The sequence below is a fragment of the Odontomachus brunneus genome, unplaced genomic scaffold (genome assembly GCF_010583005.1).
Source record: "Odontomachus brunneus isolate Ranch 3 - 2012 unplaced genomic scaffold, Obru_v1 Obru_scaffold_020, whole genome shotgun sequence".
Taxonomy (NCBI): domain Eukaryota; kingdom Metazoa; phylum Arthropoda; class Insecta; order Hymenoptera; family Formicidae; genus Odontomachus; species Odontomachus brunneus.
In genome coordinates this window covers 1,336,084-1,352,092 of record NW_022639470.1, presented here as the reverse complement: position 1 = coordinate 1,352,092, position 16,009 = coordinate 1,336,084, and the positions used below count along the sequence as shown (strand labels likewise).

At 33.2% G+C, this 16,009-nt stretch overlaps 3 protein-coding genes across 4 annotated transcripts; 1 reads left to right on the top strand and 2 right to left on the bottom strand.

Annotated features, from left to right (window-relative positions):
• Positions 1-83: 83 nt before the first annotated feature.
• Positions 84-6,007, bottom strand: LOC116842004 (ATP-dependent DNA/RNA helicase DHX36). The gene is made up of 14 exons (XM_032810612.1): positions 5,805-6,007; positions 4,874-5,407; positions 4,261-4,450; positions 3,997-4,171; positions 3,770-3,918; positions 3,540-3,660; positions 3,131-3,323; positions 2,777-3,041; positions 2,381-2,673; positions 1,884-2,310; positions 1,509-1,717; positions 1,361-1,440; positions 1,124-1,215; positions 84-1,036 (listed from the first exon to the last, which is right to left on the bottom strand). The coding sequence occupies exons 1-14, from the start codon at positions 5,863-5,865 to the stop codon at positions 955-957; spliced, it is 2,871 nt and encodes a 956-aa protein (XP_032666503.1). The 5' UTR covers positions 5,866-6,007; the 3' UTR covers positions 84-954.
• Positions 6,008-8,622: 2,615 nt separating this feature from the next.
• On the top strand, positions 8,623-10,945 carry LOC116842006 (ribosome production factor 2 homolog). Its single transcript, XM_032810616.1, has 5 exons — positions 8,623-8,897; positions 9,001-9,133; positions 9,270-9,709; positions 10,434-10,578; positions 10,655-10,945. Exons 1-5 carry the CDS (start codon positions 8,875-8,877, stop codon positions 10,862-10,864), a joined length of 951 nt encoding a protein of 316 aa, XP_032666507.1. The 5' UTR covers positions 8,623-8,874; the 3' UTR covers positions 10,865-10,945.
• On the bottom strand, positions 10,916-13,869 carry LOC116842005 (probable cysteine--tRNA ligase, mitochondrial). 2 transcript variants are annotated; one of them, XM_032810614.1, is made up of 8 exons: positions 13,364-13,869; positions 12,910-13,205; positions 12,586-12,784; positions 11,933-12,198; positions 11,725-11,861; positions 11,458-11,580; positions 11,100-11,366; positions 10,916-11,022 (listed from the first exon to the last, which is right to left on the bottom strand). In XM_032810614.1, the coding sequence occupies exons 1-8, from the start codon at positions 13,582-13,584 to the stop codon at positions 10,987-10,989; spliced, it is 1,545 nt and encodes a 514-aa protein (XP_032666505.1). In that variant the 5' UTR covers positions 13,585-13,869; the 3' UTR covers positions 10,916-10,986. The 2 variants fall into 2 exon arrangements, with proteins under 2 accessions (XP_032666505.1, XP_032666506.1); XM_032810615.1 differs by having other exon boundaries at positions 13,299-13,385.
• Positions 13,870-16,009: the final 2,140 nt, after the last annotated feature.

Below are 16,009 nucleotides of genomic sequence, written 5' to 3'. Positions count from 1 at the left end.
GAGAGAGAGAGAGAGAGAGAGAGAGAGAGAAAGAGAGAGAGAGAGGGGGGAGACAGATGAAGGGAGGAAGAAAGAGAGAGAGAGACTGGATATAGTATTTTATTGACGATCGCGTGAAGTATGGGAGGGTCAAAAGTTCACGTCCCGTTGCACCACGGAGCGCTGAGAATCGCGCGTACGTCGTTTTACACTGTTGTCAGCTTCTCCTCTGCTAAATGATTCTCGTTGATCTAGTCTAACTCTAAGTCGTTTTACACATCCAAGTAGACAAACAATGAAAAGTCGCAGCAGCAGCTGCTATTCAAATAGTTAGATTACTTTATACACGTATACAGTTGACACTTGAGACAATTTGGGATAAACAATAACCACACAATGGCTTATCGTGACCCGTTAAGTGCGATTATTCGATGTAATCGCGACAATACACACGCAACTTTTACATAAATCGTGAGTCTACACAAAATGAATTATTTTTTTTATTTGTACTCTTTTTTTGCTTTTTAATAGTTTAAATGCAAATGTGTCCTACAGTGGATCGCGGCACATGTATACGCACAGAAGTCAAGCATTTTAACGTCAAAAAATGTCTTTATCGCGTGCAACATGGTGTGTACTTGTGGCTGACACTCATACCGAAGTTCCTTTTTATCGTTATATATTAAACGCTTACTCTCGATAATAATAAGCGGTATTCCGTGACGATTTGAGACTGATGGAAAGAGGTTGCTAAGATGATGTGAACGTTACGTGTATGCATATAACGTATAAATATAACGATTCGTTCATTATTATATCTACGGAGGAATGAAAAACACACAGGAATCGCGCAACTTACCAATGCGATAATTAATACAGTACAATAAAACATAACGAACAATTGACAAATTTATAAAACATAAAAAATAAATTAATAATTCTATCAATATTAAAAGTTATCGTCCATGGATTCTTTTAATCATTGACGTCCTCCTTAGACATATCCTCGCCAAAGCCTATCTCTTCATCTTTTTGGGACACCAGTTCAATGATCGCTCTGTAACGACAAATACGTGTAAATTTGTCGCGTGCTCATGAAAACACATTTGTACGAAGTAATCGTATAAAAAGTACGTGCACTCACTTGAGCAATTGTCCTTCGGACGACGACCAAGATACCGTTGCCGGATGCGAGATTTTATATTCCAATAAAGTATTCAGAGTCCCGTGAAGTTCCTACATGTCAGATATTATATACATTACCGTCTCTCTCTCACACATACACACACACACACATACATTAGATTTTTCTAAGATATTACGTAGAAAAAATTTGCTTCTTTAAAAAAGTACATCGACATAAGTGTATCGGTCTTCGTACCTTTATCACCTCCGCCGTGTCCGATTCGAAAGCAATATTATCGGAAAAGAAACTTATCCTGCATTTTCCATGTTCTCGCTCTGAAATACAAATGATATCGCTGAAAGTGCACAGTATGATAGCTTCTAGTTATATGGACAAAACGTACTTATCAATATATTCGGCCTAGCAAACAATAAAATTGGTAGGCTCACACACGTAGTGTCGTGCAAGAATATAGCGGTGGAGCGTTGCTTCGTGAAATACGTCAAGTATCGGCTGAGAAAGTGGCGATTCTTATTATTCACGCTCGACGGATGTGTATATACCCTGCCATCCTCTGGCGTCCAACCAACTACTCCATTTTGCGTAACTCGCCTAATAAAAAAAAATAGAATTCAGTCCATTCGATAGAGATATATCGACCAATAACTTATCAAAGAGCTAATATCTTTAGAATCGAAAAACAGTCTCAACAAACACGTTTATGATCAATATGACATAACGTGAATTACAAATTATTGTAAATAGCTGAGAGCTGTACCTCACGACGGCGATATTAGGGTACAATCCAGCGCAGACGATAGCCTTTATCAAAGCCATGTTATTTGAATTTCTGTTAGCATTCGTATCGTTCGGATTTTCGCTGTCCAGAAACTTCATCTCATGCAAGTATCTCGCGAAATCATGTTTCATCTCAGAGAGAAGTCTCAGCGTGTTGTAAGAGAGAAAATACTGGCGGCAAAACTGGCTGGCGAATCCTTGTTGGTACGCCAACTCAAATCGCCTTAGAGCTTCGGCGAGTGCCATATGGTCGCTACATTGGCCCATACTAAGCTCAAGTTTCTTCTCATTGGCTTCTTCCTCCTTTCCAAGTGGACAGTAGAAAGCATCTTTAAACGTGAGACTAGCCGCGATGGCGAATATTGGCTCGACGCAGGAGAACAACGCCGCCCAGAGAATCATTTTTCCTGAATGAGATGCAACAGCAATTAGTTGAATCGTTAACATGACGGGAATGGTACAGATGAACAGAATTACCTGTTCTAGGATCAAGCGGTAGATGTGCTAAATGATAGCCCAAAGGTGTCAAGTTCTCGTCTTCGTCGAGGGCATTGAGCGTCCTGAGCAAATCGAGAGACAGGTCAATGGCTTTTAGATTTGGCGGATCCATAACGCTACTTAGGAACTCTTTGGCTCTCCCTAACTGCAGCATTTTTATTTGCAAGATTACCTCTTCCAAACGCGTTCTCAACATTTCTGGTAATGGATAATGATCGAACGTCATTTCCCGTGCTCTCGTATACATATGATAACACTCTCCGCTCTTAACCCTGCAAAGCGCGCAAATATTGTCCTCAATATTATCAAATTCAAGAAAATGCACTATTCTCTTTGATTGATTTCAAACGGACAATGTGACGTGTAATATCGTACCTGCCCGCTCTGCCGCGTCTTTGCTTAGCATTAGCCAAAGATACCCATTCAGGTTCTAAAGTCTGAATATTTTTCTCTACGTCGAATCTTCCGAGTTTCGTTTTCCCGCAATCTATCACGTACACTACGTCCTCTATAGTTATCGACGTCTCGGCGATCGAAGTAGCAATAATTATTTTACGAACGCCGTTAGGCGGTTCTTGAAATATAAGTTTCTGGTCAACCGTTGGCATGCGCGAATGAAGAGGGTAGATGACATACTTGTCTGTCGAAAATAGAAAATTTATCTATTACCGTTATACCGTATGTAAAATTTGCCACATTAACGATATAAATAACGATATAAATACTTACAGTCTGGATAACGTGATTTTATCATCATTTTATATAACTTCAATATATCCATCATACCAGGTAAAAAAATAAGAATAGCTCCTGGACCTTTTGTCTCACATATGTATCTAACTAATTCTTCTGTAAGCTCTAATGACATATCTTCACTATTCGAATTTTGTAATTGTTTAACAACATATGGTGGGTATTTTTTCTGTGTAATTATATAAAATATATTAACTCAAAAAAATCAATATCACCATTATTAATACAATCTCTATATAATTCCCCTTTATATATGTGTGTGTGTGTACGCGCGCGCACACACACACACACACACACACACACACACATGTATTCGTACGTGAGTATGTATTCTCTTATATGAATCACATAATAATATCTATGTTTTCAACAGAATTTGACTTACCTCAATTGTAAGTTGCCTAATGTAAGGTACTATCATATCCGTAAATTCATGTTTTTTACCTAGTGATTTTTTCATATATTTTCTATAAACTGGTTCTGGTTTTGGCTCAGGGAATTTGAATCTACAAATAGAAAGAAAATATTAGATGTCTCGAAATATATTAGAAAATTTATTGTACTAATAATTATCAGTTAAACATGTTAATTTCAATGGTACTATCCAATATCTACCTAGTGAACAATAAAACATCTTCTAAATAAAATTCCTCTACTGGATAAGTGAATCCCGGTATATGTATCATCGGACATTTTTCATAATAATCCGAAAATCTTTCAGAATTCAGTGTCGCGCTCATCAAGAGAATTTTCAAGTCTGTTCTCTGTAAAGTAAAGTTCTCAGACCTCTGTCCAAAATTTTATGTTGCACAATAATAACGTAAAGACACTGTGATACTTACTCTCGGGATAACTTGTTTCAATAACGTGATGATGAAGTCACTTTCTGTAGAACGCTCGTGAATCTCGTCCAATATCACGTGAGAAAAATTCTTCAACGCTGGGTCGGTTTTCATAAGTTGCAATAATATACCGGTCGTGCAAAATAATATGCTGCCTTGCTCTCGCGGTACGGCTCTGCGCGTAAAGGAAGGCAATAACTTAGAAATTATGTCAATTTCTTGTAAAATAATATGTAGTGCAGAGATTTCTCATTGATAATATACTTTTCAAGTCGTATCTGATAGCCGACAGATTTTCCAAGTTTCTCTGCTCTTTCCGCGGCTACACGTTCAGCGACAGAAATAGCAGAAATTCTTCTAGGCTGTGTGCAAGCAATTCGAGTAATGCTACCTTCTCCAGCTTCCAACTGATCGTCCAATATAAACTGGGCAATTTGCGTCGTTTTGCCACATCCTAAATTTTTTTACAGAATATTGTCAATGTACTATCAAACGTACCAAGAAATTTAAACCATTGTCAAAACAAATTCATTAACAAAACAAATTCATTGTCAAAACAAATTCATTAACATTAGAACTATTAAAACAGTCTAAAAAGGATGAGTTTGTAATTTCTTATAAAAATTATCCAAATTTATAATGGTGTATTTTATATTACTTTTAATTAAAGTTGAATAAAACTAAGAAAAATAAATTTCTCTTGTTTATTTTTTACTTATTGTTAATTTTTTTAACTTGTTATTTTGACTATTTTCTAACAAAAATGAGTCATTAATTGCAGTAGTTCTGGTAAAATCATAATGCGACAACATAGTGTAGAACAATTTCACAAACCCTCGTCTTTATCCTCTACTATTGACAAACACCTACAACTTACCAGTTTCTCCACTAATAACAACAACTTGATTATCTTTAATCAATTGTAATATTTCCGACTTTTTCTGGTAGGCTGGTAACTTTGACCGAAATTTCAGCATATTTTTATAGTCACTCTGATTTTGTTTATTCTCAAACTCTGTTTGCAGTGCTTTATCTAAGATGCTATTTTTTTGTAGTTTGGATGGTATATTCATAGCTGTGGCAAGATTGCACTGAATATTACCATTTATAATTTCTAAAAATTTTTTCTTGAACTGAGAATCAGAGATGTGATAATACTTGTTTTCACACTCAGACTTTCCATTGAGCTCTGAAGGAAAGTTTGTAAGTTCTAGAGTGGTTTTAATTCTTTGACTCAAGTAAGAAGATAACTTGAGAACTGGACTATTTGCTCTTGCATGTTTTGCTTTTGCTCTATTTCTGTCTCTATAATATAGCCCTATTTCTTTTCCTCTCAATCCAGGAGGATGTCCTTGTTTTTTGCCATGTATACAAGTTCTTCTTTGTTCAGAGGGAGATGACTGCATCTCTTCTATAAAATATATATTTTAGAATTGTCTTAAATTCTCACAACTACATATTTTGATATAAGAAAAAGAAATTACAACTTTTTATAAAGTTGAAGCAGCAACTCAAGGTACATCTATATATTCAAAAATTAAGATCTTGGAAAATTAAGCTTTAAAATAAATGCAAAATTATAACAATTCTCTGTGAAAGTAAATCGTATAATTAATAAAATGACATCTATACATGACGTATAAAAAATTTAGTTGAAACTATCTATATCAAATAAGTTATTTTATTTGCATTTGTGAGATTCGTTAGAAATTGATAAACAAGTGCGAATAGCCAAAACAAATTCTCCTAGGAGAACTTGTGTGTCAATAAGAATGCGGTAGATTTCCGTAATAAGAAATAAATTTTACCCTCCCTATGTTGAGAAGTAGAGCTCGATCTTCCTCTGATAGCATATGATCGACGCCGCATATTTGCAAAATATACAGAATTCCTCGATTCTTTACAATACAATACTGATCGTTTATACTATCTCTACGATGCACTGCTACTGTTCCACACTGCTTTATCCTTTGACTATTAAGTATGGACTGCCAGTTGGCATTCTCACGCTATAATCAACATGAAGAGCGCCTCCAAGGAATAAGTGGCGAATCCCAGTATTTCGATGACATATTGTAAACTCACGTATAGTAGCAAACCTATACTTTTACCAATTCAATGCTTGATATTCGTTAATTTTTACATACATGTCAAAGAACTGGACATATTAGAGAACCACAAATATATATTAATTAAATTAATAATAACATTTTATTTTCAAGTAAAATTATTGTATGAAAGTAAATGCATTACAATGACTAAACAAACAGATTTTTTTAGACACAAGTTAACAAAAGTCGTAATTTTTAGCGGGTAATAATATTATATAATTATAATTACACAAATATTGCATAATTAAATTCAATAATTAAATTAAATAATTAAATTAAATTCAATAATACATATATATGTATTATTGAATCTATTAATTATACAATATTTATGTATATTTAATAATATATTTTATATGCTATGTATACGCAATAATAAATATATTTATTATTGCGTATACATAGCATATAAAATATATTATTAAATATACATAAATATTGTATAATTAATAGATTCAATAATACATATATATGTATTATTGAATCTATTAATTATACAATATTTATGTATATTTAATAATATATTTTATATGCTATGTATACGCAATAATAAATATATTTATTATTGCGTATACATAGCATATAAAATATATTATTAAATATACATAAATATTGTATAATTAATAGATTCAATAATACATATATATGTATTATTGAATCTATTAATTATACAATATTTATGTATATTTAATAATATATTTTATATGCTATGTATACGCAATAATAAATATATTTATTATTGCGTATACATAGCATATAAAATATATTATTAAATATACATAAATATTGTATAATTAATAGATTCAATAATACATATATATGTATTATTGAATCTATTAATTATACAATATTTATGTATATTTAATAATATATTTTATATGCTATGTATACGCAATAATAAATATATTTATTTATTTATACACTTATTGTTGTCTTTATTTCACTATTGTGTGTTAAGTTTATACATACATATTTTATTTATACTGCAAGTAGTTCTGCACTTTATCAAACATGATAAAATAGCGCGGCGTATGTCATATTCCATCTCTCTCTCTTCCTTCCTGTTTTACCATCGAAATCTGACTTCATGATTTTTTGACATTTAGGGCTATCGCACACAAATTGACATAACTGCATATGCATAGCATAAGACTGTATGTACCAATGAGCATGAGCATTAAGTCACCATATTGGTGTTCGATGCTTAATATTCGATGCTCATTGGTCCATACGATCTTATGCTATGCATATGCAGTTATGTCAATTTGTGTGCGATAGCCCTTATCCCTTGGGGGCACGCGTGATGTTGATTACATAGGATGCTTTCCAGTTGCGTACACTGTGTTACACAAAACTAGTTTATTGGTTGCATATTATCTTACAAGATATTTTAGATAATATGTGGCCAATAAACTGGTTTTGTGTACGTGTGTGTCAAAATGTGTTATGACTCCTGCACACAGGACGCGGTAATGCTTGCCGCGCGGCAAAGTTCGCGCGACAGCCAATCAATATGCTGCTTTCCGTAATAACCTTCTAGCTCTTACGGAAAAACAACATATTGATTGGCTGTCGTGCGAACTTCCGCCGCGCAGCAAGCATTACCGCGTCCAGTGTGCAGGAGCCATCACTCCCGTGATGTTTAGTTTTGACTAGAGATGCCCAATTCTGAATCGATTCGATTCTTTCCCCAAAAATAGGCTTATTCGTGTTGTTTGCACTCTTCGCACTTTTCGTATTTAAAACTAGACAGAAGTATATTGGAATGTTTCGAAGAAGCAAAAACGAGACGACCAACTCGATTGTTTCTTCCAAGCATCTAATTAGGCGTCCATCTCTTTTTAAAAGCGAAAAATATGAAACATTCAAGCAGCACGAATAACCCTTTTTCCCTAAATTTGTGGGAAAGAATCGAATTAGGGAAAGAATCGAATCGATTAAGAATCAGGCATCTCTAGTTTTGATATCGTGATATTGGTAGTCTGTTCTTTTCAGCTGCACTGCTGAATTGATGCAACAAGTTAGAGTAAGAGAAAACATATACTTGTCTCATTTTAACTTATTGCACCAGTTCAACGGGCAGCTGAAAAAAACAGATTGGGTGCTTTCCAGTTACGTTTTGTGTGTTACACAAAACCAATTTATTAGTTGTATATTATCTTACAAGATATTTTAGATAATACCAGTTATCAATTTATTGTGACCAATAAACTGATTTTGTGTACGTATATGTCAAGATGTGTTAAGCAATTGGAAAGCACCCACTGATAACCTGTCACAACTTTACACCTCTGTACACTCTCCCGTCCGACAATGATATTAACCTTGAAAAATGAATTTATAGATCCTAGGAATTTTTGAACGTTGCCAACGCTATCTCCTCTTCTTTATGGATTTTGTCCGCTTACCTCTTGCAGATTCTCAATAAAAATAGACGTAGTTGGCGCATCAAATAGTTGCGCAAAGCGGTATCTCCTAATAGTTTTCCTTCATGTGTGGTAAAAGGGCCACTAAGTACAGACCTGTGGAACCATAGGCTGCGTTCCAAAATTCACTGCCAGTACTGAAAACTTATAGTTTATGTTACGTATACTATAGATTTTCAGTACTGGCAGTGAATTTCGGAACGCAGCCATAGAGAAAGAGAGAGCAAAGCGATATCAAGTAAAACCGGGATACTCGCTCAAATTTCTTTTTGCTACTAACTCTAAATTTTCAGAAAATATTAGATATTTGTAATCTTAACTATCATATCTATCGCTATATTATGCCGGTCATAAGTAGAATCGTGTAAGTAATTTAAACTACATACTCACTTATTTTGTAGGTATTTATATCACATTAGGTTAGCTGTTTTGTGTATTACACCTTATCATGCGATTTCTTGTTACAGGAAGCCAACCACGCATAAGGGCAAAAAGGCTATATTAAAAAGAGAACCTAAATTAGTGGAAGATGCTAAGGAGGCTTTGTGTCTCAAAGGTAAACATACCTCACAGGTTGCCGTTGATATAATGAAAGATCTGGTAAGCACATGTGACTTACTGATATATTGTTTCAGCATTTAGTAGATTTCCCAAACAGTTGTGTGATCAAACGTTAAATGAATTAATAATGAAAATAAAAATTAATTAAATGATTAAAATATATAATATTTTCCAGTATGATTTGAAGAAACCCAATGTACAGATGATGCAAAAGAAAAATGACATACTGCCATTCGAAGATATCGTACCTCTTGAGAAATTTGCATCAAAGTACAATGCACCTCTTTTCATAATGGCATTGCACAACAAAAAACGTCCACATAATCTTGTGATGGGTCGATTGTACGAACATACGTTACTAGATATGATAGAGTTTGGAGTAGAAAATTATAAAGGATTGAAGGACTTTAAGATTGCAAAAATTTCTTCTGGAATAAAACCACTATTGATCTTCAATGGTGAACTCTTTGAAAACAACTATGAGTATGGCAGAATTAAGAACTTACTCATTGATATGTTTCAACGAGAAGCAGTTGAAAAAATCAGACTACAAGGTCTTGAACATGTTTTAAGTTTTACAGCTGTTGAGAATAAGATACTTCTACGTAGTTATAGGTAAGATAATGGTCAAATTACGAATTCATTCCATAAAATGTCCAAAGTTGGGTAATTTTTCTTTTTAATTAAGTTTAACATAAATGATTTGTGAAATTAATTTTGTTAAATTAAAAGTTGTATAAACAAAAACTAGATTTTTTTAAATTAAAATTAATTAAAATTAAAAGTTAATTGTGTAAAACATATATTTTTTGCATAATTAATTTATTAACAGTACATTAAATTTATGCAAAATAATGGAAAGTTAGTTTTACAAAAAGGAGTACTAATTATTTTTTTATTCAGATTCCACAAAAGAAAGGTATACTGTTGCTCAGTGACAAAACAAATTCTATTTTTTTTTTTTTTTTTTTTTTTTTTTTTTTTTTTTTTTTTTTTTTTTTTTTTTTTTTTTATTCTATATTGCTAACAGTTTGCAATTTTAGATTTATTGATAAATGATTCTTTTATATAAAAAAAAAATTAATAAGTTAAGGTTAATAGACTTTCAAAGAGTAACTAGTTTCAGTTAAAAGTTAAATCACTTAAAATTAACCAAGTTAAAAATTATTAACTTTTTAACTTAACTTTTAACTAATTAACTAGTTATTACCCAACCCTGGAGATTTTTCACTTAAAATTGTTAATGTTTCATTATAAGAATTTAACTCAAAATATATCAAACGTATGTTTGAGTTTGCTCAATTAAACTGCAATTACCATGTGTGTATATCAATTCTAGAATACTTTTGAAGAAATCCGACACAAAGATACCTCGAATAGAACTGGAGGAAATAGGACCGCGTGCAGACTTGCTGTGCAGGCGTAACAAGTTTGCGTCTGAAGATTTGTTCAAGCAAGCCTGCAAGAAACCCAAAGCACTCAAGGTAGTATTCCTACAGGTCTATGTTATTGGTGTAGAAGGTGTAAACACTTAATTTAATACTACAATCATGATTATAGGTCAAGAAAAAGAAGAATATTTCCGAAGATACACTCGGCACTACGTACGGCCGTGTACATGTCGGCACGCAAAACATCAATAGCATTCAAACAAGGAAGATGAAGGGCTTGAAGAAGACAATGTCAGAGAAGAAAAGTAGTCAAAAGAGAAAAGTTGATAATAGTAACGAGAACGTGAAGAAACTAAGAACTACAGATTCTATTGATTAATTGACAATTTGTGACTGTTAATTTATACTAAATCTCTATGAACTGTAAAAATTACCTTAATACATTTTTATTTTATTTTAATACGTTTTTTAATGTACAATTGGAGAATTTGTTCCTACATGCTACTTCCACCTCCAAGTGGAACTGTTTTTGTGATCCTGTAACAGAGTAATGATAATTGAAATGAAATCATTAATATTTTTAAGTACATCACACGTAGGTTCAAAGTTTTCACCTTCACTAGAACCCCGCAAGTGAATAGTTCTTCCCGTGCATTGTCACATTTTTTCATCAAAACGTTATTCTTCGGATTCTCGAGTGCCATGTTCCTGACAGCTGTCCTGAATTTCAGAAAGTATTCTATGATGTCTTCAATTCGTCGATCTTTTGTTGATATTGTATATTGCGACAATCCAAGTTTCGAAAGAGTACTTGAAACGTAATTCGAAACTACAGCAACGGCACTTGCATGGCTATCGTTAACGTTATTGCTCGACGATACCTAAAAGTCGAGAACGAAACTGAACATATGTGACATAAGAGTACTGTTCAATAATATTAACTGTAAATAATTTCTTATGCGATCAGCTTACGTCATTCTGACCGAGCATTTTGTTTCCTATTCTCACAAGATCTAATATTGCGTGCATCGCCCGCGCGGTGTCAAAATCATCTGCCAAGGCTGTCGTAATTTGATTTTTCGTATTTTGTAACGTCTAAAAACGATCAAATTTTCGTCACAGACTATTCATCCGCAAATTAAGAAGGTGAACAAATGTTTAAGTTTTTAAAATCGTATTTTCTGAACATATGTGTATAGAAATACAATAGTATGAATAGGAGTTCATATTCTAACTTACAGTAAGCAAGAGATTTTCATCGATCTTGCCGGTTTGCAATTTACCCACAACGTAAGTATTGCAGTCACTTACAAAATTCTCAATCTTTTTTGTCACGGACACCGCATTCTGCATAATTTCGTCCGTAAATTCAAGTCCTGCAGTAGAATTCGATCGATTACACACCAATTGAGTAGTTTAAAACCAGTACTGAGACTTATGCACATACCATTTCGATAATGAGAAAGTAAGCAGAGCATTCTGAGATGATTTGCTGAATACTTTTCGAGATAATCACGTATGTTTACAGTGTTTCTCAGACTCTTCGACATCTTCACATCACCTTTCAGATGCAAGTGACCACAGTGGAGCCAATAATTCACCCATTGATCAATACCATGGTAACAGCAGGATTGCGCTTCTTCATTCTCATGATGTGGAAAAGCCAGATCTATTCCACCACTGTGCATGTCTATAGAATTTCCAAGGACTGCACTAATAAAAATGCAAATTTCTATGTAGTGTTTTTTTCACATGAAGGAATTTATATCTGCTATTGAGCTTAAATATCAAATTTTTTTAGGATATTCTTTGTATTTTATATTAAAAAAATTTTTATTACACTAATATAATGCTAAAAGACTTTGTTACAGAAATATAAACAAAAACACAATAGCTCTTATTCTAAACTCTTTTATTGATAGAAGTGCCTGTAAATGTAACTCATAAGTCTCCTGATTAATTCATAGGTACATGTAGAAAGATATTTTATTGATAGAGGAAAGTTCTGAATAAAGAGGATCAATATCATCACATAAGAAGAAACCATAGTATGTGTATATGTATACACATATACAAAAAGATTTAAATTGTTGAGATTACCTCGCAATTACACTGCACTCTATATGCCATCCTGGTCTACCATAACCCCATGGGCATTGCCAGGATGGTTCATTCTCTTTGGCTGCTTTCCACAAAGCAAAGTCCAATGCAGACTTCTTATCTGGATGAGCAGTATCAGGCAAGGGAGTCGATAGTTTACCATATCTATTGTACTTGCTTGTATCAAAATAGACAGACCCTATATATATTTTTTTAAATTTTTGTAGATATACTTGCAGATAAAAATTATTTCAATAAAAACATCAGACATTTCTTTTTTAGTTACAAAGGATTAAGATATTTCTCTGTTTATATATACTGTACCATCTTTTGTAATGTAACCATAGCCATCAGCTATAAGCTTCTCAACAAAGTTGATAATTTGTGGCACATAATCTGTAACTCTGCAGTACATGTAGGGTTTACGGACATTTAACTTATTCATGTCTTCCAAAAATCCCATTTCAAAATGATTTGACAAAGTCTTGAAGTCCTGTTTCATCTCAATGGAACGTTTGATTATTTTGTCATCGATGTTGGTTATACCCATTACCAGTAGCACATCGATGTTGAAATAATCCGTTAAAATTCGGCGAATAATGTCTGATTTTATGTAGGTGCTAAAAAGATATTAAAAACAAGTTAGTTATATGTTAAAACAATTATCTATTATTAATCATTTAAATTATTAACATGTCAGATAATAACTAAACTCGTTATAAAACATTTCTCTCTTTAAGTTATCTTTTCAAAATTGTTTAGATTATATTTTTATTACGTTGCATGTCCAATATGAGCCGAGTCGTATACTGTAGGGCCACACATGTACCATTTCAAAATATTTTTGGTTTTTAAGATCAGAGGTACTTTGCATTTCGTTATCGGGTTATACACAGTCACTTCGGTGTCGTGACCGATTGGTTTTATCCATTGTGTTTCATTCAGACATTTCGCTTCGGTATTTATCAAGCGTTTACACGTTCGTATTAATTTGTACATGACAAAAAACGTTTATTCTTATGATATTCAGTTAATTATATACTATACTGGAATGTGAACCTTTACGGCTGCGTTCCGAAGTTTACTGGCAGTAAAGTAACATGTTGAACAGTGAATCAACCGTTTTTCTGTAGTCTATAGAATAACAATTAATTGTTTAAAACCAATTTTGTTAGTTGGGATGGTTAATAAATTTATCTAACTATAATTTGTAATAAATAAGTTGACAATATCTATACTTTAAAGAGAAATAGACTATTTTTGTAAGTTGATAAATAGTTCACCGTGCAACAAATATGTTTCATAATGAAACACATTTTCACAGTAAACCATACTTTTGCATGAGAAAAAATATGGATATTATATTCATCTAAGTACAATAAGATTTTTATTGAGGCGAATGATTATGTTCGCTCGTTCCCTTTATTTCATATTTTTCTGAAATACGAAAAGTCGAGATTTGCAGGTAAATATTATATTCATCGGTATATCTATCAATTTTGCGAGATTTCTTCTCACAGAAGGCATATATATCAATTTAATCAGAAATGTATTGAATTATAGAAAGACATATATTTCTACTACGATAAATATATTATTAAAAAACATATATTAATTATTATTAATATATATATATATATATATATATATATATCAACAATATTATGATTACAGTCTTAAGTAGTTTAATAACTACAGCCGTAAGGAAAGAAAATATTCACGTAAAGATTTGTACTTTTCAGTTGAGAAAACAAATAATGGGTGCGTTCTTTTATTTACTTCCTTTATTTACTGCCCTTAAGTACTGACGCTATTGGCTTGGTTTACATCGGGTGCTTCCCAATTACTTAACACATCTTACCCATAAGTACACAAAACCAGTTTATTGGTTACATATTATCTAAAATATCTTGTAAGATAATATGCACCAAATAAACTAGTTTTGTGTAACACAGTGTACGTAACTGGAAAGCACCCATCGTGCACTTGATACGCGTACTAAATAGTAACTTTGTATTAGATAATCTTAATATCGACAATGCATATCAATAGCGACGCATTCTATCAATACAATACGTTTTGTTGGTGAGTATTATACAGCTTAATATACCGTTGTTTATATATATCGTCGATATTAAGATTATCTAATAAAAAGTTAATTTATTTAGTACGCGTATCAAGTGCACGATGTAAACCAAGTCATTATGCTCAGAAAACGCGCAAAATATGCAGAAAACGCGCAGAATATGCAAAAAACGTGCAGAATATGCAGAAAACATGCAGAAAATGCTGAAAATCCCTGAGACGCGCCCACTCTAACTTATAATAACCTTTCTTCCTTCAATATATAGTTTCAGGCAGCTTTCACTTTACCTTAATATCACTCCATGATTTGAAAAGAGATATGGCTCCTGCACATAGGACGCGGTAATGCTTGCCGCGCGGCGGAAGTCCGCGCGATAGCCAATCAATATGTTGTTTTTCCGTAAGAACTAGAAGTTATTACGGAAAGTAGCATATTGATTGGCTGTCGCGCGAACTTCCGCCGCGCGGCAAGCATTACCGCGTCCTGTTTGCAAGAGCCAATATTGCACCATCGAAATGGTACGACTTCGCCAAAAAATAAGTAATTCGAAAAGAATCCTAGGGACATATACATACTCCCAGACAGTCAAACCAAATCTTCTAAAATAACCTATCCAGCTAGAAATAAAAAGTCGAATCGACGTCGACCCGACTTTTTATTTCTGTCTAGGTTAGAGATGCCCGATTCTGAATCGATTCGATTCTTTCCCCAAAAACAGGCTTATTTGTGTTGTTTGCACTCTTCGCACTTTTCGTATTTAAAACCAGACAAAAGTATATTGGAATGTTTGGAAGAAGCAAAAGCGAGACAATCAACTCGATTATTTCTTCCAAGCGTTTGATTAGGCGTCCATTTCTTTTTAAAAGCGAAAAGTATGAAACATGCAATCAACACGAACAACCCTTTTTCCCTAAATTTGTTAGGGAAAGAATCGAATCGATTAAAGGTGCGATTTCACGCAGCGAATAAAAGCTGGCGTTTCACCCCACTCCATCGTTGTTCAAAGCAACGTTTAAAAGCTGTTCGCTATCACCTGCATCCTTTTCATGGAGCGAATAATAGCTAGCGTTTTATCCCCACTTCAGCATAGTTCAAAGTAGCGTTCAAAGTAGCTGTTCGCTGTCGTCCATATCCTATTCACCACGTTTAACCTTCTGTATAAACTGCAATAAGTATAAAAATGGAGTGTTATAATCGAGATATATAAAATATTATAGATGTACAGTGGCGATTATAGGTGAAGTTCGAAGACGATATATAGCTGCTGCAATTGCAGCGATGTATTTATTAAAAACGAAAAAAATACATAAGACGAAAAAGTTAATCAATTTAATATAA

What these genes read in the sequence shown, in the direction of transcription:
- LOC116842004 (XM_032810612.1), bottom strand. Translation starts at nt 5,865, where the DNA reads ATGCGGCGTCGATCATATGCTATCAGAGGAAGATCGAGCTCTACTTCT. An exon ending in TAGGCCGAATATATTGATAA is followed by an intron (nt 1,441 to 1,508) that starts GTACGTTTTGTC and finishes TTTGTATTTCAG; the next exon opens with AGCGAGAACATGGAAAATGC. An exon ending in TCCGAAGGACAATTGCTCAA is followed by an intron (nt 1,037 to 1,123) that starts GTGAGTGCACGT and finishes TTGTCGTTACAG; the next exon opens with AGCGATCATTGAACTGGTGT.
- LOC116842006 (XM_032810616.1), top strand. Translation starts at nt 8,875, where the DNA reads ATGCCGGTCATAAGTAGAATCGT. An exon ending in CCGGTCATAAGTAGAATCGT is followed by an intron (nt 8,898 to 9,000) that starts GTAAGTAATTTA and finishes TTCTTGTTACAG; the next exon opens with GAAGCCAACCACGCATAAGG. An exon ending in TTGATATAATGAAAGATCTG is followed by an intron (nt 9,134 to 9,269) that starts GTAAGCACATGT and finishes AATATTTTCCAG; the next exon opens with TATGATTTGAAGAAACCCAA.
- LOC116842005 (XM_032810614.1), bottom strand. Translation starts at nt 13,584, where the DNA reads ATGTACAAATTAATACGAACGTGTAAACGCTTGATAAATACCGAAGCG. An exon ending in GCTCATATTGGACATGCAAC is followed by an intron (nt 13,206 to 13,363) that starts GTAATAAAAATA and finishes ATATCTTTTTAG; the next exon opens with CACCTACATAAAATCAGACA. An exon ending in ATGAAAATCTCTTGCTTACT is followed by an intron (nt 11,581 to 11,724) that starts GTAAGTTAGAAT and finishes GATCGTTTTTAG; the next exon opens with ACGTTACAAAATACGAAAAA.